This window comes from Morone saxatilis, unplaced genomic scaffold (genome assembly GCF_004916995.1).
Source record: "Morone saxatilis isolate NCDOM2014 unplaced genomic scaffold, NCSU_SB_2.0 Contig5, whole genome shotgun sequence".
NCBI classification, from domain to species: Eukaryota; Metazoa; Chordata; class Actinopteri; family Moronidae; genus Morone; species Morone saxatilis.
Window position 1 is genome coordinate 18,806,087 of NW_023340095.1, and position 18,301 is coordinate 18,824,387.

An 18,301-nucleotide genomic window follows, 5' to 3' on the forward strand; every position below is an offset into this window, starting at 1 on the left:
TAGTGTGCTGACACGCAAACTCTATTAAGCTGTCTTCAAATATGCAAAAATGATATGATTTTACAATGATTACATATTCACTTCCCCAGCTGGCTGGCTCCAAGCGTCTCCATTTGTCATCGACTATTGTGTCCAATTATATGATTAGCTTTGAACACTCCAGCACTTCGAGAGCTCTCGTGTGTTCTGCCGCGCAGAGTGATTCACAAACAAAGTCATTACAACATGTATTCACACATATCAAATAACAAAACAGATGGCCACTGCGCTCGCCGCCTGATTTGTTTTCCACACGAGTGGTAGAAAAAAAAAAGAGAAGTATTTTGTGTGAGCTGTGTTTAATGCTGACTGTTTTTATTCCCAAAGAAGAGCAGCTGGCTGTCGCGCTGTTAGATCAGCTCCTATGAAAGACAATCTTGTTTTCATTAATTTCTCTACAACAAAGGCACTTGTTGGGAAGATTTAGAATTACAGCGGGTAAAGCTTCCGGATAATTCATCACAGGGACTTGACAGGAAACTTAATTGTTTTAAATGCCAGTTGCTGTGAGCAGCGTGGCTGGTTTTTCTTTGATGTCTAACAGGTGGGACAGATAGACGACTCTCTGATGTTTCATTTGACCTTTGACTTCTTGGTTATAAATCCACATGTAGTCCACCGGCCAATAAACCTATCATCATGTGATGAACTGCAGTTCCCAGAATTCCATGTAAGATGGAAATCTTGTAGCCTGCCTCCTCTTATTAAAACCGTGTAAATCTTGCCCATCTATGTCCTACAGTCTGTCCAGTTCTTGACCTATGAACACTGTACAAACCAACTAAGAACCATATGGACTCCCAGTGCAGTTTATCCTTTTACCACACTCCCTCAGCTCATGTAACTGAGCTTGCTTGTGAAGATGTGAGAACATTAATACAACGAGAATATTGCACAGTATATAACAGTTTATTTAGTTTTCTTTGCAATTGATCATCCATACAATAACCATTCTCAGAATTGCTGTGGTACATCTGGTTACACCACAGGGTGTCTTGACTGTCTAATTGCATGAGACACTACATAGTTACTCAGCTACACTAACTCACTGTCTAATCCGGTTAAGACTGTGTAGGTGTGACAGACACGCTAACTTGATTATTTTAGCAAATGGCAACACCAGATCAATTCTTAGCTCGGTTGATATTTGTGCAGGACACCTATCAAAACCGTCAAATTCAAATCGGAGTTTTTTTTCCTTCATTTAAATTAAACAGTCTATTCATAGAGATAGAACTGTCACACATTCACTACCTCCTATCTCATCACTTCATTTGTCTGTCATTTGAGGAATACGTTGTGGATAAATTGCAGGGTCTTGCATCGTGGTGCTTATACTCACAGCAGAGACCTGACATTAATGTATCCCTGTACAGAAAAGGTTTTTCTCTTTTAAGGTTAAGGTTGCTTTAAATCTAGTAAATAGCCTCCCTGACATCTCTTCAGGATGTTACTGTAAATGCACTTTAAGTGACTGAATCATTTAACATCTAATCAATACGATTCGCATTGCACCATGAATACACTTTAGTCTGATTCGTGTTTGAGGAAGCTGTTACGACTGGTAGTTAACAACTTCTCTGTGGTGAGGTGGAATGGTTATTTCACAGAATAAAAGCTCAAATGTTTGATTTTATAAAGCCAGCTGAAATGTGATAAAATGCAGATGCAAAATAGTATAAACAACTCGAAGAATCAAAAACCTTGCACTATTTATTTTAGAAGTAAAGAAAGCACTGTTTGTCTTGCTCTGGCAGGTAGATGGGATCTAGCTGTGCCATGCTGCCCTCACCTGGTCGATACATTTACAGCACCATTCAAGATGCTTGTGTTATAACTATGTGCTGTATCAAGTGTTTGGGCTTAAACTCAATAAATATAAAATTGTGAAGTGAACCAGTCAAACAAACGTAGTTTATTTGCACCTTGTGTGCATGACATCATGCAGCACTGATGGTTATATTTAAGCCATGATGCGGAACGGAGGTGCTACAGAGTTGAAGTTGCAAATATGCTGCAGCGACCAAACAAAAGCAGAAACCTTTAAGAACCCACCACTGTTTCCTGTAGGTTTCCCCCCGCTGAGACAGTCAGGCCTTTTATAGATGCCGGTTGACGTAGTGACAAGGCCGAGAAGAGTTTCAGTGTTTATTCATAATAATACAGCAAACACTAAGATACTGTGGGCTATGTTTTTAATGACTGTGAGCTTCATTTACGTCTGCATGTATTACACTTGAGCCACAGATACCCGTGCGTTGCCTGCCAGAGCAAAGATGCACAGAAAACATCTCAAGTCTCATGGGTGAGTCAATCAGCTCTGAACACAGATGTTTTTGCCACAACAGCAGTACTCCCATACTGTGAGTGTAAATTACACCTTGGAAATTAATTGCAAGTTTTGATCCTTTTGATAATGAACCATATACACAGTGATGCATTCAGTGTTACATTGTGCCAAAGCATGCACAGTATATAACAGCGTGCTGTTTGACATAAAAGTTTGATGGTTGCTTCATATCATCGCGCTAGTCAGGTTGCTCATTGATCGGACGCTGCCTGTGTGTGTGTGCCTGCTCTTCCGTCTCACACTTCGCAGATAGTTCCTGTACAGAATCACGCTGATCACCCTGTCCTGGAACTGCTTGGAGACAATGTAGTACAGTATGATATCTAACACGGTGCTCAGGTTCATCAGGAATGTGGTGAAGACTGCCCATGTGCTAAACCCCCCATCTTTGCCATCCCCCAGCAAACGGAGCACCAGACACACGTGGAAAGGCACAAAACACACCAACACTTGGATGATCAGTGTGATGATAATCCGGATGGACTTCTGCTTCACTTTTGGCTTGAGTTTGGAGGTGCGTCCGTGGATCAGATTATCCACAATGACAATATAGCAGCCAATCATTATACAAATGGGAACCAGGAAGTAGAAGATGAGTCGCACAAAGTTGACGGGGTTGTCGTGGCGCATGTAGATGATGTCTTGCATCTTGATGCAGGTGGTGTAGTTAGAGATGCGATCGGGGTCCTCCTCAGAGAAGAGAAGGGGCACAGTGGAGCCCAGAGTCATAAGCCACACCCCAAGACTCGCCACCACAGCCTTTGGGACATTCCTCAGCTCTTTGCCGTGCTTCGGCTGGACGATGGCCATGTAGCGGTCAGCACTGATCAGAGCAAACAGCCACAGAGCCATGCAGGGGTAGAAGATTGTGAGAGCTGCGCTGATTCTGCAGAAGATATCTCCAAAGGGCCAGTAGTCCTGGTGGTGGTAAACCATTCTGAAGGGGAGCAGCAGGATGAAGGTGAGGTCCACCATCGCCACGTTTATCATGTAGACGGTGACAGAGTTCCTCTTCTTGGTGGTGAGGGCAAACACCCACAAAGCAGTGACATTGACTATGACTCCTATGATGAAGACGAAGCTGTAGAAGATCAGGCCTAAGATGCGGTACTCCACCGGCCCCTGCTCCAGCTGTGACTCGACAGACATGTTGGAGAGGTTTAGGCTCAGATTCATTCTGAAACTTACAGAAGACAGAAAGATATAGGGGATTATTTCCACTGAGCAATTCCTTTATCATATTTTTTTGCTCTTTATATCCCATTTGTTTTCATGATTTGAGTTGAAGTCCTGTTAATGAACTTATATTGAGACATCATGTGCTTCTACCAAGGTACCAAGGAAATAATATTTTGACCACATGTATAAAATGTAATAACTCTAAGAAGAGTGGTTATTTATAATAGCATTAGAAACACATTTATTTTAACAGTTTAACAAACTTATTATTGTGTTGTTGTTAAACCTTCACTTTTTGATTTCAACTTACTTTATTATGCATTTAGTAACAGCTAACAATGTTTTATAGGGTAGCCGATCTAAAGTGGGAACTGGTTAATAACACAAGCTTAGCACATGCAACCACCCAGTTGTTTTTACATTTTTAATATTGAGGTCAACTACATTGTTAAACATTTTGCAAACTTGATATAAAACATGAGTAATCATATCAACATGAGAAAAAATGAATATGGAATTTAAAAAAAACAGATCGTTCTTAATTAAAGAAAAAAAGCATTATTCCATTAAACAATGTATTGGTAATACATATCAATGATCAGAAACAACAGGATGTTTGTGTAGTGCAACATGGCCGCCTGGAACCATTGGCAAGAACTTTAGAAAGAACATTTCTCATTTCTTTTTGCAGTGGTACAACACTGGAAATGCACATTACTCTTCCACTGCTATTTGTTCACAGGACCCACTAATAAAAGTTTACTGTGTCTAATATATCAACACATAGCAAACATTGTTTACAACAGTGTTCTCTTCCAACATGGAGGAACTATGAGCATTGCAAACATTCTGAGAAAAGCCTCTATTCTTTAAAATAAATATGTCAGGTAACAATATCCTAATAGAGGCCACTCTTATTGTCCAAAGTGCACAATTAAGAATTTATTAACCTCAATCAGCATTGTTCCCACCTCCTTTTTCCATTGTTCTGTTGTTTTATAGAACACACTTCCATCAGTACTTGGTGTTGAGGTAATCCAAAAGTAACAGAAAGTAATCAAGTTTCATTACTTTAATATTGTGATACTTAGATTAGGTTACTGACAGGTAATTAGTTACTGTATCAGATTATTTTTTAAAGTAACCGCCCAGCCCTGTTAATAAGTTAACTGTTAATGAATGGATAATAAAGTATATAGAAATCTTAATCATGCCACTAGGTAAATTTGTTAAACTCAAATGTGTTTGTAATGATATAAACAATTATAAGAAACTCTTATTAACTTTATTAAGCTATAAACAGTTTCTTATAAGTTGTTATAAATGATCCTCTAATAAACGTTGGTAACACCTTATATTAACATACACATATTCACTATTGCTGATTAGCATGCATATTATAAACATATTAGCTCTTTATTAGTCATTATAAAGCATTTATTGCCGTATGCTGCATGATCTACACCTATACTAGGCCTTTTTTTGTTTTACTGCTTGATGGTAATCAAGGCACTTGTACATAAATTATGATCTTAATTTGCTTTGCCCTGTATGGGCCTTACAAGGTCATTGTTGGATACCACAAGGGTACTCATTCTCCCTTAATAACATTTAAAACATATGGTATATTCTTATGTGTCAAAACACAGAACTAGTGTTAATAGTGTTCAAATAACTCTAAATTTAGAGAATCTCAGAATATGTTCCCTATTCTAAAGTGACATCTTGCTCATAACTGATATTCTTTGCTCAGTCTGGACCAAAGTCAGACTAGACAAGACTTTGAACTATTGAACTTGTATTCAACTCGAATTGAAATCTTTTTCAATTCATTAAATTATCACAGTGAGGTCTTGCTTATGAGCAAGAATGGTGAATATTTTCTGAGTTAGACTTAGTTTAGAGTTATTTGGAGACTATTAGCACATGCAGTTATAGTGCTATTATAAGACACACACTGAACAACTTCCTTACTTACTGTAAATAAGAGGTTGTTGTGGGAGAACTCCTAATGGCCTATCAGTTATAGAACATGGTCATGCAAAATGAGGAATTAATACGTGGTTTATCATGACAGAAGAACCAGTATGCTAATAAACATGCTAATAAACAACTAAATAATGGTGAATATGTGTGTCATAATAGAAAGTATTTATTGTGTTGATAATATCATCAGATGTTAATATAAAGTGTTATCCAAGGTTTAAATGCTCCAAGGAGCAACTTACTTTTGCTCAATATGTTTGAAAAACAAACAAAATACCAGTATAATCACATTTAGGTTTTGTGTTTGAAAGAGAATACAAATGTATGAAACAATCAGGAGGTTGACTTAGCCAGAGGTTGCTTCCAAATAAGTACATATCTGTATCGTTTTACAGTTTGCAGAACTTGCTGCTTCATCATTTGAATAGTTATTTTTAAAAGCTGTGCAGCTGCAGTGTGAAAGACAGTAAAAGACGGACTGTGTCTTTCTAAATATGTGTGTGTGTGTGTGTGTGTGTGTGTGTAAAACAAAAACCAGCAAACAAATAAAAATACATATATATACATTACACTGTAGAAAGAAAGAAGCGCTGTAATCTGTGGTAATGGTAAACTATGTAGAAGTGAAAGTTTTATCTGAGAAACTGATGCTATGTATTGATAAAAAATCATGTGACTTCCCTGTCTCACACTAAAGTATAATTTTTTTCCATTGTACTGTCTGCTGTGTCTATTGCGAATTGTGACTGATGATTTACAATCAGGAAACCAATTAATGCAAAGCTGCCGAATAAAACAAACAAGTCGAGTTTATCACAAAACTCCAGAATACACATACAGCAGGGTGACAGTAGAACACGTCTGCCTGAATTACTTTTCACCTCCATCTTAAAGGTCAAACAGATCAGGTAGCCTTGCCTGGACAATAAAAGACTGCACTTACCACAGAAATCACACAAACATCTTGACAAGCTTGCGCCAACAGGTTTATGAAGCAGCACAGCGATTTATCTGAGCACTCAGCCAAAACAGGGAAGTGAATGCTTTCTCAAAGGGTAATGTGATGGAAATGGTGGCGAGACTGAGCGTGGTGTAAAGCCCCCATCACTTCCTGTGTCGGCCGTGTGCTAAGTTTGTACTTTAGATTCCTTTACAGTATCTACGTAGTTGGAACACAAAGGGCTACAGCTTTCCACAGTCTGCAATTACACCCCCTTAAAGAAAATGATGTGCCATTAGAAGTGGGAGTGTGTTTGGCAGGCAGAGAGATGGCAGATTTAGGGCGAGTTATTGATTGGAAAAGTGGGGTCTGTCACAGCACATTAGTTCTCAGGGGAGTAATCCACAGCAGGTTGCTGTGAGAAGCATCTGCTGCTGGAGAGAAGTAATTAAAAACAGGATGTTGAGGCAGTTGCCATATAAACAGGAAATAAGACGGTGGTAATAGACACTTCACGCTGATGCTGTGAGATGGTTTTACACCACGTCGACTTAATGGATGCAAAGCGCATACCTCAGGTGAAAAGCTCAAGGTCAGGCTGGACCTGGACTGAATACAGATTAATGTGTGTGATTAATGAGTGTGTGAGCTGCTAACAACTATGAATTAGGACATTTGGCTCAAAGAACACAGTGCGATCAAAACTTCTTCCTCTTCTCTCCTAACTGGTACTTTCCAGTGGATCTTGTAAAACAGAGAGTAAATCATACTTTCCCACGACTTACAGCGTTTCCTGCTTTGTGCGGTCTGATTGTTGACTGCTCTACACTGTTGGTTTTTTCGAAGCCGCGCATTCAGTCTGATTCTTATTCCCGGGAAATAATTATCTATCGGCTTGTCCTCTCGATGTGTCTTAAAAATCTCATACCAGATGGTACTTTGTGTTCATTGCAATATGTTGTTATGACAACAGTCTGTGTGATGTTTTCCTCTCTTTGATACTTGTCATGTGGTTGCCTCAGCAAGTCCCTCACTCCATAATAAATCCGTGGTCTTCATTGTTCACCTGTATCATAAACCATATAAGTGCATTATTAGATATCTATCTAGACAACAACAGGTTCTAAATCATTTTATCTTATACACAATTTTTGTTTAAAATAAAACAGGCAATGGTAGAATTAAAAAAAAAGTTGAATTGATGCTCTTTTTTTACTTATTTTTCATATTTAGGTTTGATATGTAGGGTGCCTGAGATAAGCCCATTGAACTTCCTGAACTATCACCTCTTTATCCTGTTTTACACTGTCCTCTAGAGGCTGAAAATCCTCACTACACAATTTTCTGACTTTTAGGCCTACTAATCGATTTATTCATGGAATAATCAAATTCTTATTTGTACAAGTCAGACTAATATATTAGATAATATTTTATCCGTGGCAATTAATGCTGAGAAGGACTTAACAGACCTTTGAGCTACAAAAAAAAAGCCTTAGTGGGATTTCTACTACGTTATTAATTATGTGGCTATGTCTCTTTTTCTCCACCCTCTTTGTTTCTCTTTTTTATGTCTTCTGTCTTTTTCTTTCTCTCCATCACTGGCTAGAGTTGGTAACTAAAGATGGCGACTTTAATTCAAAAGTTAAAGACTTTAAAGACCCCCACAGACATTTTGAAAGAGATAAAAAATACTCTATTTGAATGATAATGTGTGTGATATGTCTTTTTTTTTTTTTTTTACAAAAAAATAAGTCAGTTACTTAACATTGCATCTACTCTTTCTCCTTTGTTGACAAATACTAATCTATGAATATGTATTATTGTTATATTGTTAATTTGGAGTTGGACACAAGTCAAGATGTCTACTTCACAATAAAGTCCATGTGTGAGCTCGCTTGGAGGCTTCATATTTTCACATCTTGCATGAATGTTGGACCACAACTGACTTCCGTGGCTAGTGGTGAACACATATTAAACTCAGAGCACAGAGAAACTTCACCTCTTCAGCAGATGAAAATAAAACCATTCCAGTATCAATCTCTGCACATACATCATTCTGCACAGTGAAGGTTGTAAGTGATGTAACAATTAGCAAAGCAAAATTTTGAGTGGAAGGTGATTTTAAATCAAAAGAACATTTTTCAAATAAAAACAGAAACAATTTTCTGGACAGCACACAGATAATGAAATAATCATAATATACCTACACATCTGAAATGGCCATGTTTAAGATGTTTAGATAAATTGTGTTAAGTTCTCTGATACTTCCAAACCATCCCTTCAAAACGGGCAGATGGCAATTATATGTGTGAAATACAGTGTTCATTACAATACAAGTAGCTAGGCTATCAGCAAGGGACATTTTTCAGTCAAATAAAATGAAAAAAATATAAAATCATATGAAGAGGTCAAGAGGCAAGTAAACATCTAATAACACCCTTTAGTCTGTTACACTTGATTGCCTTGAACTGTATATCGGAGTTTACTGCATTCATTTGCCCAGAATCAAAGAGATCAGGGTATAAAAGTGTGTGTGGGTGTGTGATCTTAGAACAGAGGATTCACTGTAATTTTCTTAAGTAATGCAACTTACTTTCAGTATTGATTCATCTGCTGATTATTTGTTTGATTAATTGTTTGGTCTGTAAAATGACAGATTTCAGTGTCAGTGCTGATCACTGATTCTCAATGTCCTAAACCTGAAGTTGACGTTTTCTGAAGCACTGAATTGTTTTTGTTAACTGTTGCACATGTTTTGCTCTGTGGTTTTGTTGGAACAGTGACAGTGGTTATGCTGGATGATTATCAACCTGATGAAACTAATTCTGCTGAACTTTTCCCCATTGCTCTGTCATTCTTGGCTTTATCTTCACCTCTGTCTTGTTTGTGTGCCATCTGTTGTTGACGCCTTCTGCTGTGATCATACATACAGAATACTTAGGTGAAAATTGTTTGTATTTTGCTTGCTATTGTTCGCCAACTTTTTTGCAAAGGTGTGACAAAGTAAGATTTTCCGGCAATAGCTTTGTAAATAAATAAATAAATGTCATAATTAATGCAGAGGTGAGTGTACTGTAATGAACCTGAGAGCAAAATGGTAAACTTTGTGTCTATAACGACTTCTTTAAAATCTAGAATTCATTATTTAGGAAAAATCACTGAATAAATCAATATGCACCACCCGAATATAAAGACAGACAATACAAATAAAATTTAAAGTGAGCTTCTTCAGGGCCCGAACACTCACAGATACTTCCCTTAACCCCTAAACCTAAACCACCTAAACCACTGACCCCCGAAATCACAGATAGAGCTTTTGTCCTCAATGGGTCTGTTCAGTCTGTTCAATGTGTCCCTGAAGGTAGCCTATAGTGTGTTGAGTAGTCAGACCCAGTCACACACAGACAGATTTGTTTCTTGTTGTCTTTCTATAACCATAACCACATACTTTCGCTACCAATTTTTGTTAGTTGCCTAACTTTAACCACTTGCCATAACCATATTCTTGCTCTTAACCGTAACCACATCATAGTCAAAATGTAGTTGCTTGGTTACTTATTCCTTACTGTAGAGATAAATAAACAATACATTTTTGAAAATGTTGGCAGAAACATCCAATATCAAGGTTTTGTCTCCCAATAGTTTGTTGTACTGCACTTTGGTAGCATTGTTTGTAGATTTAAATTTGGACCAATAATGACTATGTGTGTCAAAGTACAGTAGATTTTCTAACCAGAGCCGACTGTGCCATGTTACAGGGCTCCTACATTAATGACAGTAGAATTGAGTTGACATAAAATGATGAGCAACACAGGGCCCAAAATGGATCCTTGGGGGACTCCCTTAATAACCACAGCCAATCACGGTTGGGGAATTGTGCTTATAGGGGAATGGCTTAGACAGTAAATGATTCACTGCAAGCTGATGACTTTGGTTTTCTTGATCACAAATGGTGTGTTTAAAAAATATTTTCTCCAATACAAAGTTCCATCAAATTAAACTAATCTGACAGCTGTTATCAGAGTGCAGTGGGGACACCAGGTATTGGTGTTTTTACATAAAGTAAAAGTATTCTTAAATCTGACAATAGAAGAAGACAAAGTGACATTTTTTTGACTGTCCAAAATTCTTCAACATCTCTTAACACTGAATAGTTTTAGAAACAAATGTTTATTTGTTTTAATGAGGTGACAGGGATGTTTGGAGGTAAAGAGAAGAGGGTTGAAGTGCAGTCTATGATTTAAAGGTATCTGTCAATGACACAACAACTTCAGCCTAAAATATACTGGATACATTTTTGATGCATTACAGTATAGTCTCATCAATTAGCCCCCACATCCCTTTGTTCCCTAAACTCTGTCAGAGTTCTATAAAGGGGATAAAAACATAATACAAAACACTAACAGAGAAACACTTGAAACAGTTCCTTTGTGAAAACAGATAAAAGCCAATCTTAAAATGAATAACAAAACAAAAAAAATTATAATTAATATTTTGGTAGCACTCCATATAACAAACTATCTAAGGTCCCCTGTGGAGTTTTAGACCTCTAGTAGTGCTATGGAGCTGTTTTTAATGAGTGGGTCCCTGTTTTGTTCATCTCATCAACCTTCACACAGTTGATGCAATTTCACATTCCTACCCATGGTTCCACTGATCTAAAGGTGTTGATAACACATCAAGATGTGCTGCAGTGCACCAGCAAAGGCAAGGAAGAAGGCTGCAAGCTAGTAAACATGAATGTATACTCAGAAGAATTAGCTTTGCAAATGTTTTATGAAGAAATGAAATGCAGTTAACCTTAACCTCAAGGAAACACAAAATACATTATTGCGAATAACATAACTCTTGTTAAAACAGATCTCCTTTAAATTAAGTTACATCATAGACCACACCTACTTTTATCAAGAGGAAGTGCACGTTAAAGCAGGCAAACATGTGCTGGCAGCTGAAATAATGAGTGTACAGTTGGTCAATGTTCCTGAGACATTACAACTGTGTGCTGCAACTGTGTGCTGAACTGAAACTTGAGGTTGTGAGTCTGATTTCATTTTGGAATGAAACTTATATCTACTTCTACTTTAACATCTCAGTTTGTAAAAGTAACACTGTGAGGATAGGCTCAGGTGTGTGGTCCTTGTTTGGTTGTAAATATTATTGCAAATATGTTGCTTTGATTTTTTTTTCTTTTAGTAATATAACTCTTCACATATTGTACATGAACACACTTCATATCCACTCGTTGATGTTCATCAATGTCTCTTTCAGCTCTGTATTGGTTGACTGGCCACTTCCACCATGATCTGCTTCATGCTCTACCTTATCAACATTAAGTCTATGGGCAGGAGACAAGCTTGCTTTATGAAGTTTTAAGTCCTTTCTTTCCTTAACTGCAATGATCTGTGCTTTCCTGAGTAATTCACTAAAATTAATAAGAAAATATATAAACATAGGAAGTGTTGAATTTTCCTTCTTAAAATTCTGAGTCATTCTGTTAATGTTCTTTTTACAAACCTTCCCTTGTGTAAACTAATCAGGTCCAAAAGAGCTGAATTTCTATGGATCCAGATGCTGAGTAGCTGCTTGGAGTCCTTGATGGAATGAGTGAGTCACATTATTGGACTGGCCTTGATTAACGCAGGCCCACGCGTAAAAGGTCCTTCATCTTGTGTAACTCTCGGTGCCTCAGTTCTCTCATTTACTCATACCGCAGTACTCTCCTTTCTGAGAATCTCTCACTGGTTGAACCTATAGTACAACTGTTGAGTTGGATTTTGTTGCCATCAATAACATCCTTAGAGGAGCCTTCTGGTGACGTCCTCACTGCACTGGAGAAGGACATGCTGACCTGTAGCTTCAGCAGCTTCAGAAGTTTCCTCTTGTAGCCCTTACAGGCGAAGAAATAGATAAAAGGATCCAAGCAGGAGTTGAGGTTCATCAGGCACACAGTGATGTGCAGCGATACCTGAAAGGCTGTGAGATCAGCACAATCAGGGCTTGACACCAGCTTGCGGATCATGTACTGCAGGAGGTCAATGTGATAGGGGCTGTAGCAGACAACAAACACCAGGGATACGCAGCAGATCACTCCGATGACCTTGCGGCTCCGACCGGACTTATCTGTTAAATGGTTCTTCTTGGCTGTGAAGTGAAGTTTGGAGCACAAGACGGAGTAACACACTAGAATGGTCACAATGGGGATGATGTAACCAAGGAAGACGGCACCGATCAGTATAGTGGCAATGTGGTCGACCGTCTCAAAGTTGGGGTATTCCATGCAGGTGATGTATCCATCCACTTCTTTGTTGGTCATACGCATGTTCAGCAGGGGGAGGGTCTGTGCCAGGACCAGCATCCACACACCAACACAAATGTAGCGCACATTACTGACCTTCCTGAGTCGGGAAAAGCGCAGAGGCAGGACCACAGCGATGAAGCGGTCTACACTGAGGCAGGTCATGAAATTGACCCCTGCGTAGGTGTTGATGTAGAAGATGAGGCCTGAGATCTTGCACATCGCCTCACCCAGAGGCCAGTGGAAGCCCAGAGCATAGTAGGCAATCCTCACAGGCAAAGAGAGGGTGAAGAGGATGTCAGAAATAACCAGGTTGAGAGAGTACAAAGTGGTGGAGTTGATCTTCTTCATGTTTGGACGGATGACGTGGAGCGCGAGGCAGTTACCGAACAGTCCCACGAAGAACACAATGCAATAGAACAGAGGCATGAGGACCCTGGCATATTCCCGGTGGGCGTACAGAGTACTACAGGTAGAAATATTAGAGTCACTGTTGCTGGATGAGAAGTTCAAGGTCACAGGCACAGTGGTCGAACCCATCTCTATATTGCAGGAACCAGTAGCTGCAAAAGGAAGAATAAAATGTGTTGATAATTTGGTTAAGAGAGAATTTAATTTAGTTTCTTTCTCCTCCCATCCAAAAACATAAAAAAAAGAAGCTTTTAAAGGAAGCAAAATCAGACAGTCAGTTAGAAACAAAAACAAGAAAACATTAAGCTTCTGTCTATGTTGAAATGAAACTCCTTTTGTCTCATACAACCCTGTCACAAGAGCACATGCAAGACCTTGCTTTCAAAAAGGAAGCAAAATAAGTTACAGTATTTCTCATTAATGCTGACACTTACTGTCTGATTCATGAAAAAAAAAAATCTGATAATGTAAGAGGGTTTCTTTGAATTGTAATAAATTATCAAAAACATGCAATTGATTTCATGATTTCATACATTGAAGGCTCTCACACATAATTAACAAATGCATAAGTGTGATATGACTGTCACTGTCCTTGTTTCACCCTTAGCTGACTAACACAATGTTTTTGGTTTTCTAGTAGATTTATGATCAGTTGCTTGCAACATGTTTTATCTAATGCTGTAATTGTTTTGTGGTGTGTAGTGCCATCTTGTGGTTCTTTTTGAGCAAAGCCCAACAGAGACCTTCAATTTTACCTCAGTTTTACTAATCAAAGCTTTGCACAATTATGCCTTCACATTTCTTAAAAATGTCTGATATGCTCTGGTGTCTTACTGCAGCTGTATGTTTTCACTTAAATAAGTTTTTAGCATTTTATCCTAACATATAAAGTCATAGCTTATTATTTGGACATCAATTTTCAACCTGTTTACTCAATACAATTAAGCAGTTTGGAGAGATACCACCATCCTCTACCACTATTAACCCATTAAACTACTGTGTGTGTTATGACTCACAGGACATAGCTGGGTTTGCAGCTTAAAGTGAAGGAAGTCTGTGAACAATAATGGGACTTTTACTATGATTCTGACTGCAGCTGCAGCACTCTCACACTTACACTGCAAAGTAAACTTTGTGTTGAAAGACAGCCTTGCATATGAGGAAGTCAGCTTCCCCAGGGTGTTCTGCCTCAGAATGGCATGCAGTTGGAAAGTCATATTGTCTGAGCTAAAATTATAACACGCTTAAGCACATGGTGCAGTGGAGAAACATGTTTCCTGGTCCATTAACACAAGTGACAGGATATCTGGGGCAAACATGCAGAAAACACTACCGATCAAAATTAAGTTATATACATGAATGTAGCTATTTGAAAATAAATCTGTGTTTTATGTCAAGAATATTCTTTGTACTTTTCTAGACACTCAAACTATTGTGAAAGTGGGTTCCTCCGAATGGTGAGTGTCGTAACTGTGATTGATTGTTTTCCCTCTCGTATGAATAGGTATTTTCAGCGCTGAATTCCCCTAGACTTCCAGTGCTGTTTCTTAACCCAGTTATGTTCAGCTTTAGATAGTATAGTGTGTAAAGGTGTGATAATTTGCCATTTAACAATGCCATGCTGTAGTATATATGCAAATTTAGTATGTCACTTGTTTTGCAAGAGTAGATTTCAGACGTTTGTGTGTAATAGATACCCGCCTCTGGAATACAACACAGTTTCACAACAAAAAAAAAATCATTACGAGTTAAACTGTAAACCCAAAACAGTAATATATGTTATCCAAATACATTATCCCCTGTAATATCCAATCTGTGTCACCATTAATGATTTACCCTGACCCTAAAAAGAAAGAAGTTTGGAAAAAAAACTTACCTCACTGATGGAATAAGTTTTTCTTGATATTTACTGAAGCCACATTAATCCAGAAACCTCACACGTCCTGTTCAAAGTTTATCTAAATTATAAGATTCTGTTCCGACAGCACTACAGCCACACTGCCCTGAATGAGAGCAGCATGACATACAGAAATCAAGATCCGTATCTGCTGCCAGTAACCATAGTGACAAAATATCCTGTTGCCCTCTCTCTCTTTGTCTCTCACTGCCTGTGTGTGTGTGTGTGTGTGTGTGTGGGGGGGGGTGTTTGTACCTCCCTCACTTTTGATAAACTTTCAAACATTCTATCTCTCAGTACACACCTTTGAAACACCCAACAAGTGTCCGTCATGTGACACTAAACTGACATATGTAATATTTCATTTGGCCTTTTTGATCGATAAAGCAGTGTGGGCTGAACCATCTGTGACATATTTTGGGAAAGGAAAATCTACTTTCATGGTGAATGTGTACTCTTGGGAGGATGTGGCTTTAGCTGCACAGATGAGACTGTCCACAGTCTAGTTTTAATCAGACAAAAAAAGACTCTATCCCTAACCCCTTTACTAATGCCAAAGCTGCTCATAATAATTAACGTTAACATTAAAATGATTTTTCAGTTTCAGATGAATTTTACTTTAGACTATGTAAATAAGTGAAAGAAAAAATGAGGAACTTCCCCTTTGCTCTAGAAGCACCTTTGTTTTGATGTTTTTTTTTTTGCTCAAAATGACATTCAGAGAAAGAGAGCCCCATATGACTCATTTAGGTACAAACTATTTTTTTTGAAAGATATAGAATAATTGCTAATTTGTTTTCAAACACTGAGTTTGTGAGAATCACCAGTTACTTGTAGTGAGAGCAAACAGATGCCACAGAGTCAAAAAGCAAACACAAATATAGGTGATGGTTTATGGTGTGGGAGTAGCAGCATACTGTAAAAGCACAGATATTCTTTAGAATGTAAGATCAGAGAACGTTTGAAATGTAAGATGTGGTCAAGCCTTGATATATTACAAGCAAGAAAAAGAGAACAAAGAAAATGTGCATTTAAACAGTGGATTGAACAGACAATATTTGAATCAGGGTTGTCGAACATATACTTATATTTTAGGTACTAACTGTTATCCTGTGGTTTTGACACCTTTGAATTGCTCCCGCCCTTCAGGGCACTATATTCTCGCAGCTGCAGGATATGCACTATGACAGCACATGCAAAATGTCCTGTATAAATGTTTACGTGTGCATATTTTTTTGAATCAAGTATTACTAAATTAATAAAATGAGAAAAAATTAATAGATGTGCTAAGTTTTGACTTATTTACAAGAAAATGTTACTGTATAGGGAATATATAGGATTGTTCTGATACAGCATAAATAAAGATAAAAAAGATAAAAGACAACTAAATACAAATAAAACATATTCATAAGAATCATATTCCGTTTTTTATTGACAACAACCTCTCTTTGTTCAAAACAAGTCCGGTGGTGAGGCAGAGGAAGCAGTTCAACTTCCTCATGGCCTAGCCTTGTGGATCTGACTCATTGGGCACCAGACGGCCATATCCCACCCTTCGCTGACAGACACCAGACATGGTGTTCTGCCATGGCTATTCATGGAGGACAATGGAGCTGAATAGCAAAGAAAAGTCACTTACAATGTCTTTACACATTATTCCGGTTGTTATTGGGATCTTATTTTCAAATGAAGATATAGACGGATGATTACGGTCATGATGACAAATAAATAAATAATCAGCAAAAACAGATTGTGAGACTTAGACGATAGATTTCTCAGAGCATTTGATACCAATCAGTGTTATCTGTACATCCTGTGCATAATAAGGAAGTTATGAGAGAGTAACTTCAAAAAGGATATCCTCTTGAGTTGCATCTGTTGAAATATACATTAACATCACGTATGTGTTACTGACCGTTGACTCTATTGTAGCTTTCAACTGATGCTCAAATTTACTTTGCCCACCAAGTTTATACAAGAGACAACAATGACCAGTTCAGAAGTGCCATAATGGTAGTATATTCCCACTGTATACTACTGGTACACTACTATTTCTTTCTATGTATTTATTGTGGCTATGATTTCTTTGCACTTTGCAATCTTAGTTTGATCACTGTGTGACACTGCTGCCTGGAGTGAATAAATCTTAGCAGTGCTTTTGCTCTTTGGTACTTAAATAGGAGAGTTCTCGATCTAAAATAAAAACATTGCAGTACCCTTTTCAAGTGTACTCCATATTTCATGAACTGAATAAGCATTCACGTGTAGCAGTTTTGCTACAGTGTGACTGTTACTATATGGTGATTTGTCAGTGAAGTGTCAAAGTGTGAAATTCTCTCTGCTGCTGCTCAGCACGTGGTTTTGATAAGATTGCAACATTTGTACAGGAAACTCATGTGGCTGTTCTTCTAACTTCTTTGAAAAGAAAACATGGGTTGGGTAAAAAAAATTAACGCCAGACTGCTAAACTGATGATATTTTACAGTACTTGATTCGGAATAGTCAACTATGAATTCAAACAAAATATTTTAATTGGTTGATTTCACCCCTCAAAAACATGTCTATTGAAGTGCTTCTACATTTTTACAACCATCAAATCACATCAATTAGTAAATAACTCTTTTTGTAATATTTGTTGTTTATATTCAACTTAATTTTCAGTATCCAATCATTTGCATCAGTTGTGTACTATAGTGAGGTCAGACTGCTTTGTTAGCTCTGCACGCCAGTCCATTTGGGTTCAAATATATTTCAATATCTATTTGATGAACTGTTTAAAAGTTGTAGCACTTTTTATACAGTTTTTATACAAGTCCCCCAATGCCTAAAGAGAGGGTTTAAAGGGTTATGAATACTGCACTGACAAACTGTGCGTGTCAGACGTGAACACATTTAAAACTTATGGTCATCACTTTAACCTCATAAGTAATGTACACCCAAATGAAAACACAGTTCTGAAATCTGCATCTGCACTACAGTTCACACACTGTGACTGCAGGGACGTTTCACCATAGATTAATCGGAACTAGTTCCAGTTACAACACAATATTTCTCTTTGTGTGTTTTTTTTTTAAGTTATTTTTTTGGCCTTTTCATGCCTTTATTTGATAGACAGCTGAAGATCGACAGGACAGGGGGGTAGAGAGAGAGAGGGGTGATGACACGCAGCAAAGGGCTGCAGGTCAGATTCGAACCCGGGCCGCT

At 37.9% G+C, this 18,301-nt stretch overlaps 2 protein-coding genes across 4 annotated transcripts in view; both read right to left on the reverse strand.

Annotated features, from left to right (window-relative positions):
* Window positions 1-552: 552 nt before the first annotated feature.
* On the reverse strand, window positions 553-10,510 carry gpr18 (G protein-coupled receptor 18). 2 transcript variants are annotated; one of them, XR_004797301.1, is made up of 3 exons: window positions 6,498-10,510; window positions 1,937-3,572; window positions 553-1,901 (listed from the first exon to the last, which is right to left on the reverse strand). XR_004797301.1 is itself a non-coding variant. In XM_035676845.1 (2 exons), exon 2 carries the CDS (start codon window positions 3,563-3,565, stop codon window positions 2,555-2,557), a length of 1,011 nt encoding a protein of 336 aa, XP_035532738.1. In that variant the 5' UTR covers window positions 3,566-3,572; window positions 6,498-10,510; the 3' UTR covers window positions 553-2,554. The 2 variants fall into 2 exon arrangements, 1 of the variants encoding a protein (XP_035532738.1); XM_035676845.1 differs by having other exon boundaries at window positions 553-3,572.
* Window positions 10,511-10,645: 135 nt separating this feature from the next.
* The window catches only part of gpr183a (G protein-coupled receptor 183a), a 15,674-nt gene continuing 8,018 nt past the window's right edge, over window positions 10,646-18,301 (reverse strand). The window contains exons 1-2 of one of the 2 annotated variants that reach the window (XM_035676843.1): window positions 15,077-15,251; window positions 10,646-13,352 (exon numbers count right to left, since the gene is read on the reverse strand). In XM_035676843.1, the coding sequence (XP_035532736.1) occupies window positions 12,193-13,329 (1,137 nt within the window). In that variant the 5' untranslated portion in view covers window positions 13,330-13,352; window positions 15,077-15,251 and the 3' untranslated portion in view covers window positions 10,646-12,192. Of the gene's footprint in view, window positions 13,353-15,076; window positions 15,252-18,301 lie in introns of those variants that run through there. The other variant, XM_035676844.1, reaches the window with a different exon arrangement.

Coding starts and splice junctions, on each gene's coding strand:
- gpr18 (XM_035676845.1), bottom strand. CDS start 3,565: ATGAATCTGAGCCTAAACCTCTCCAACATGTCTGTCGAGTCACAGCTG.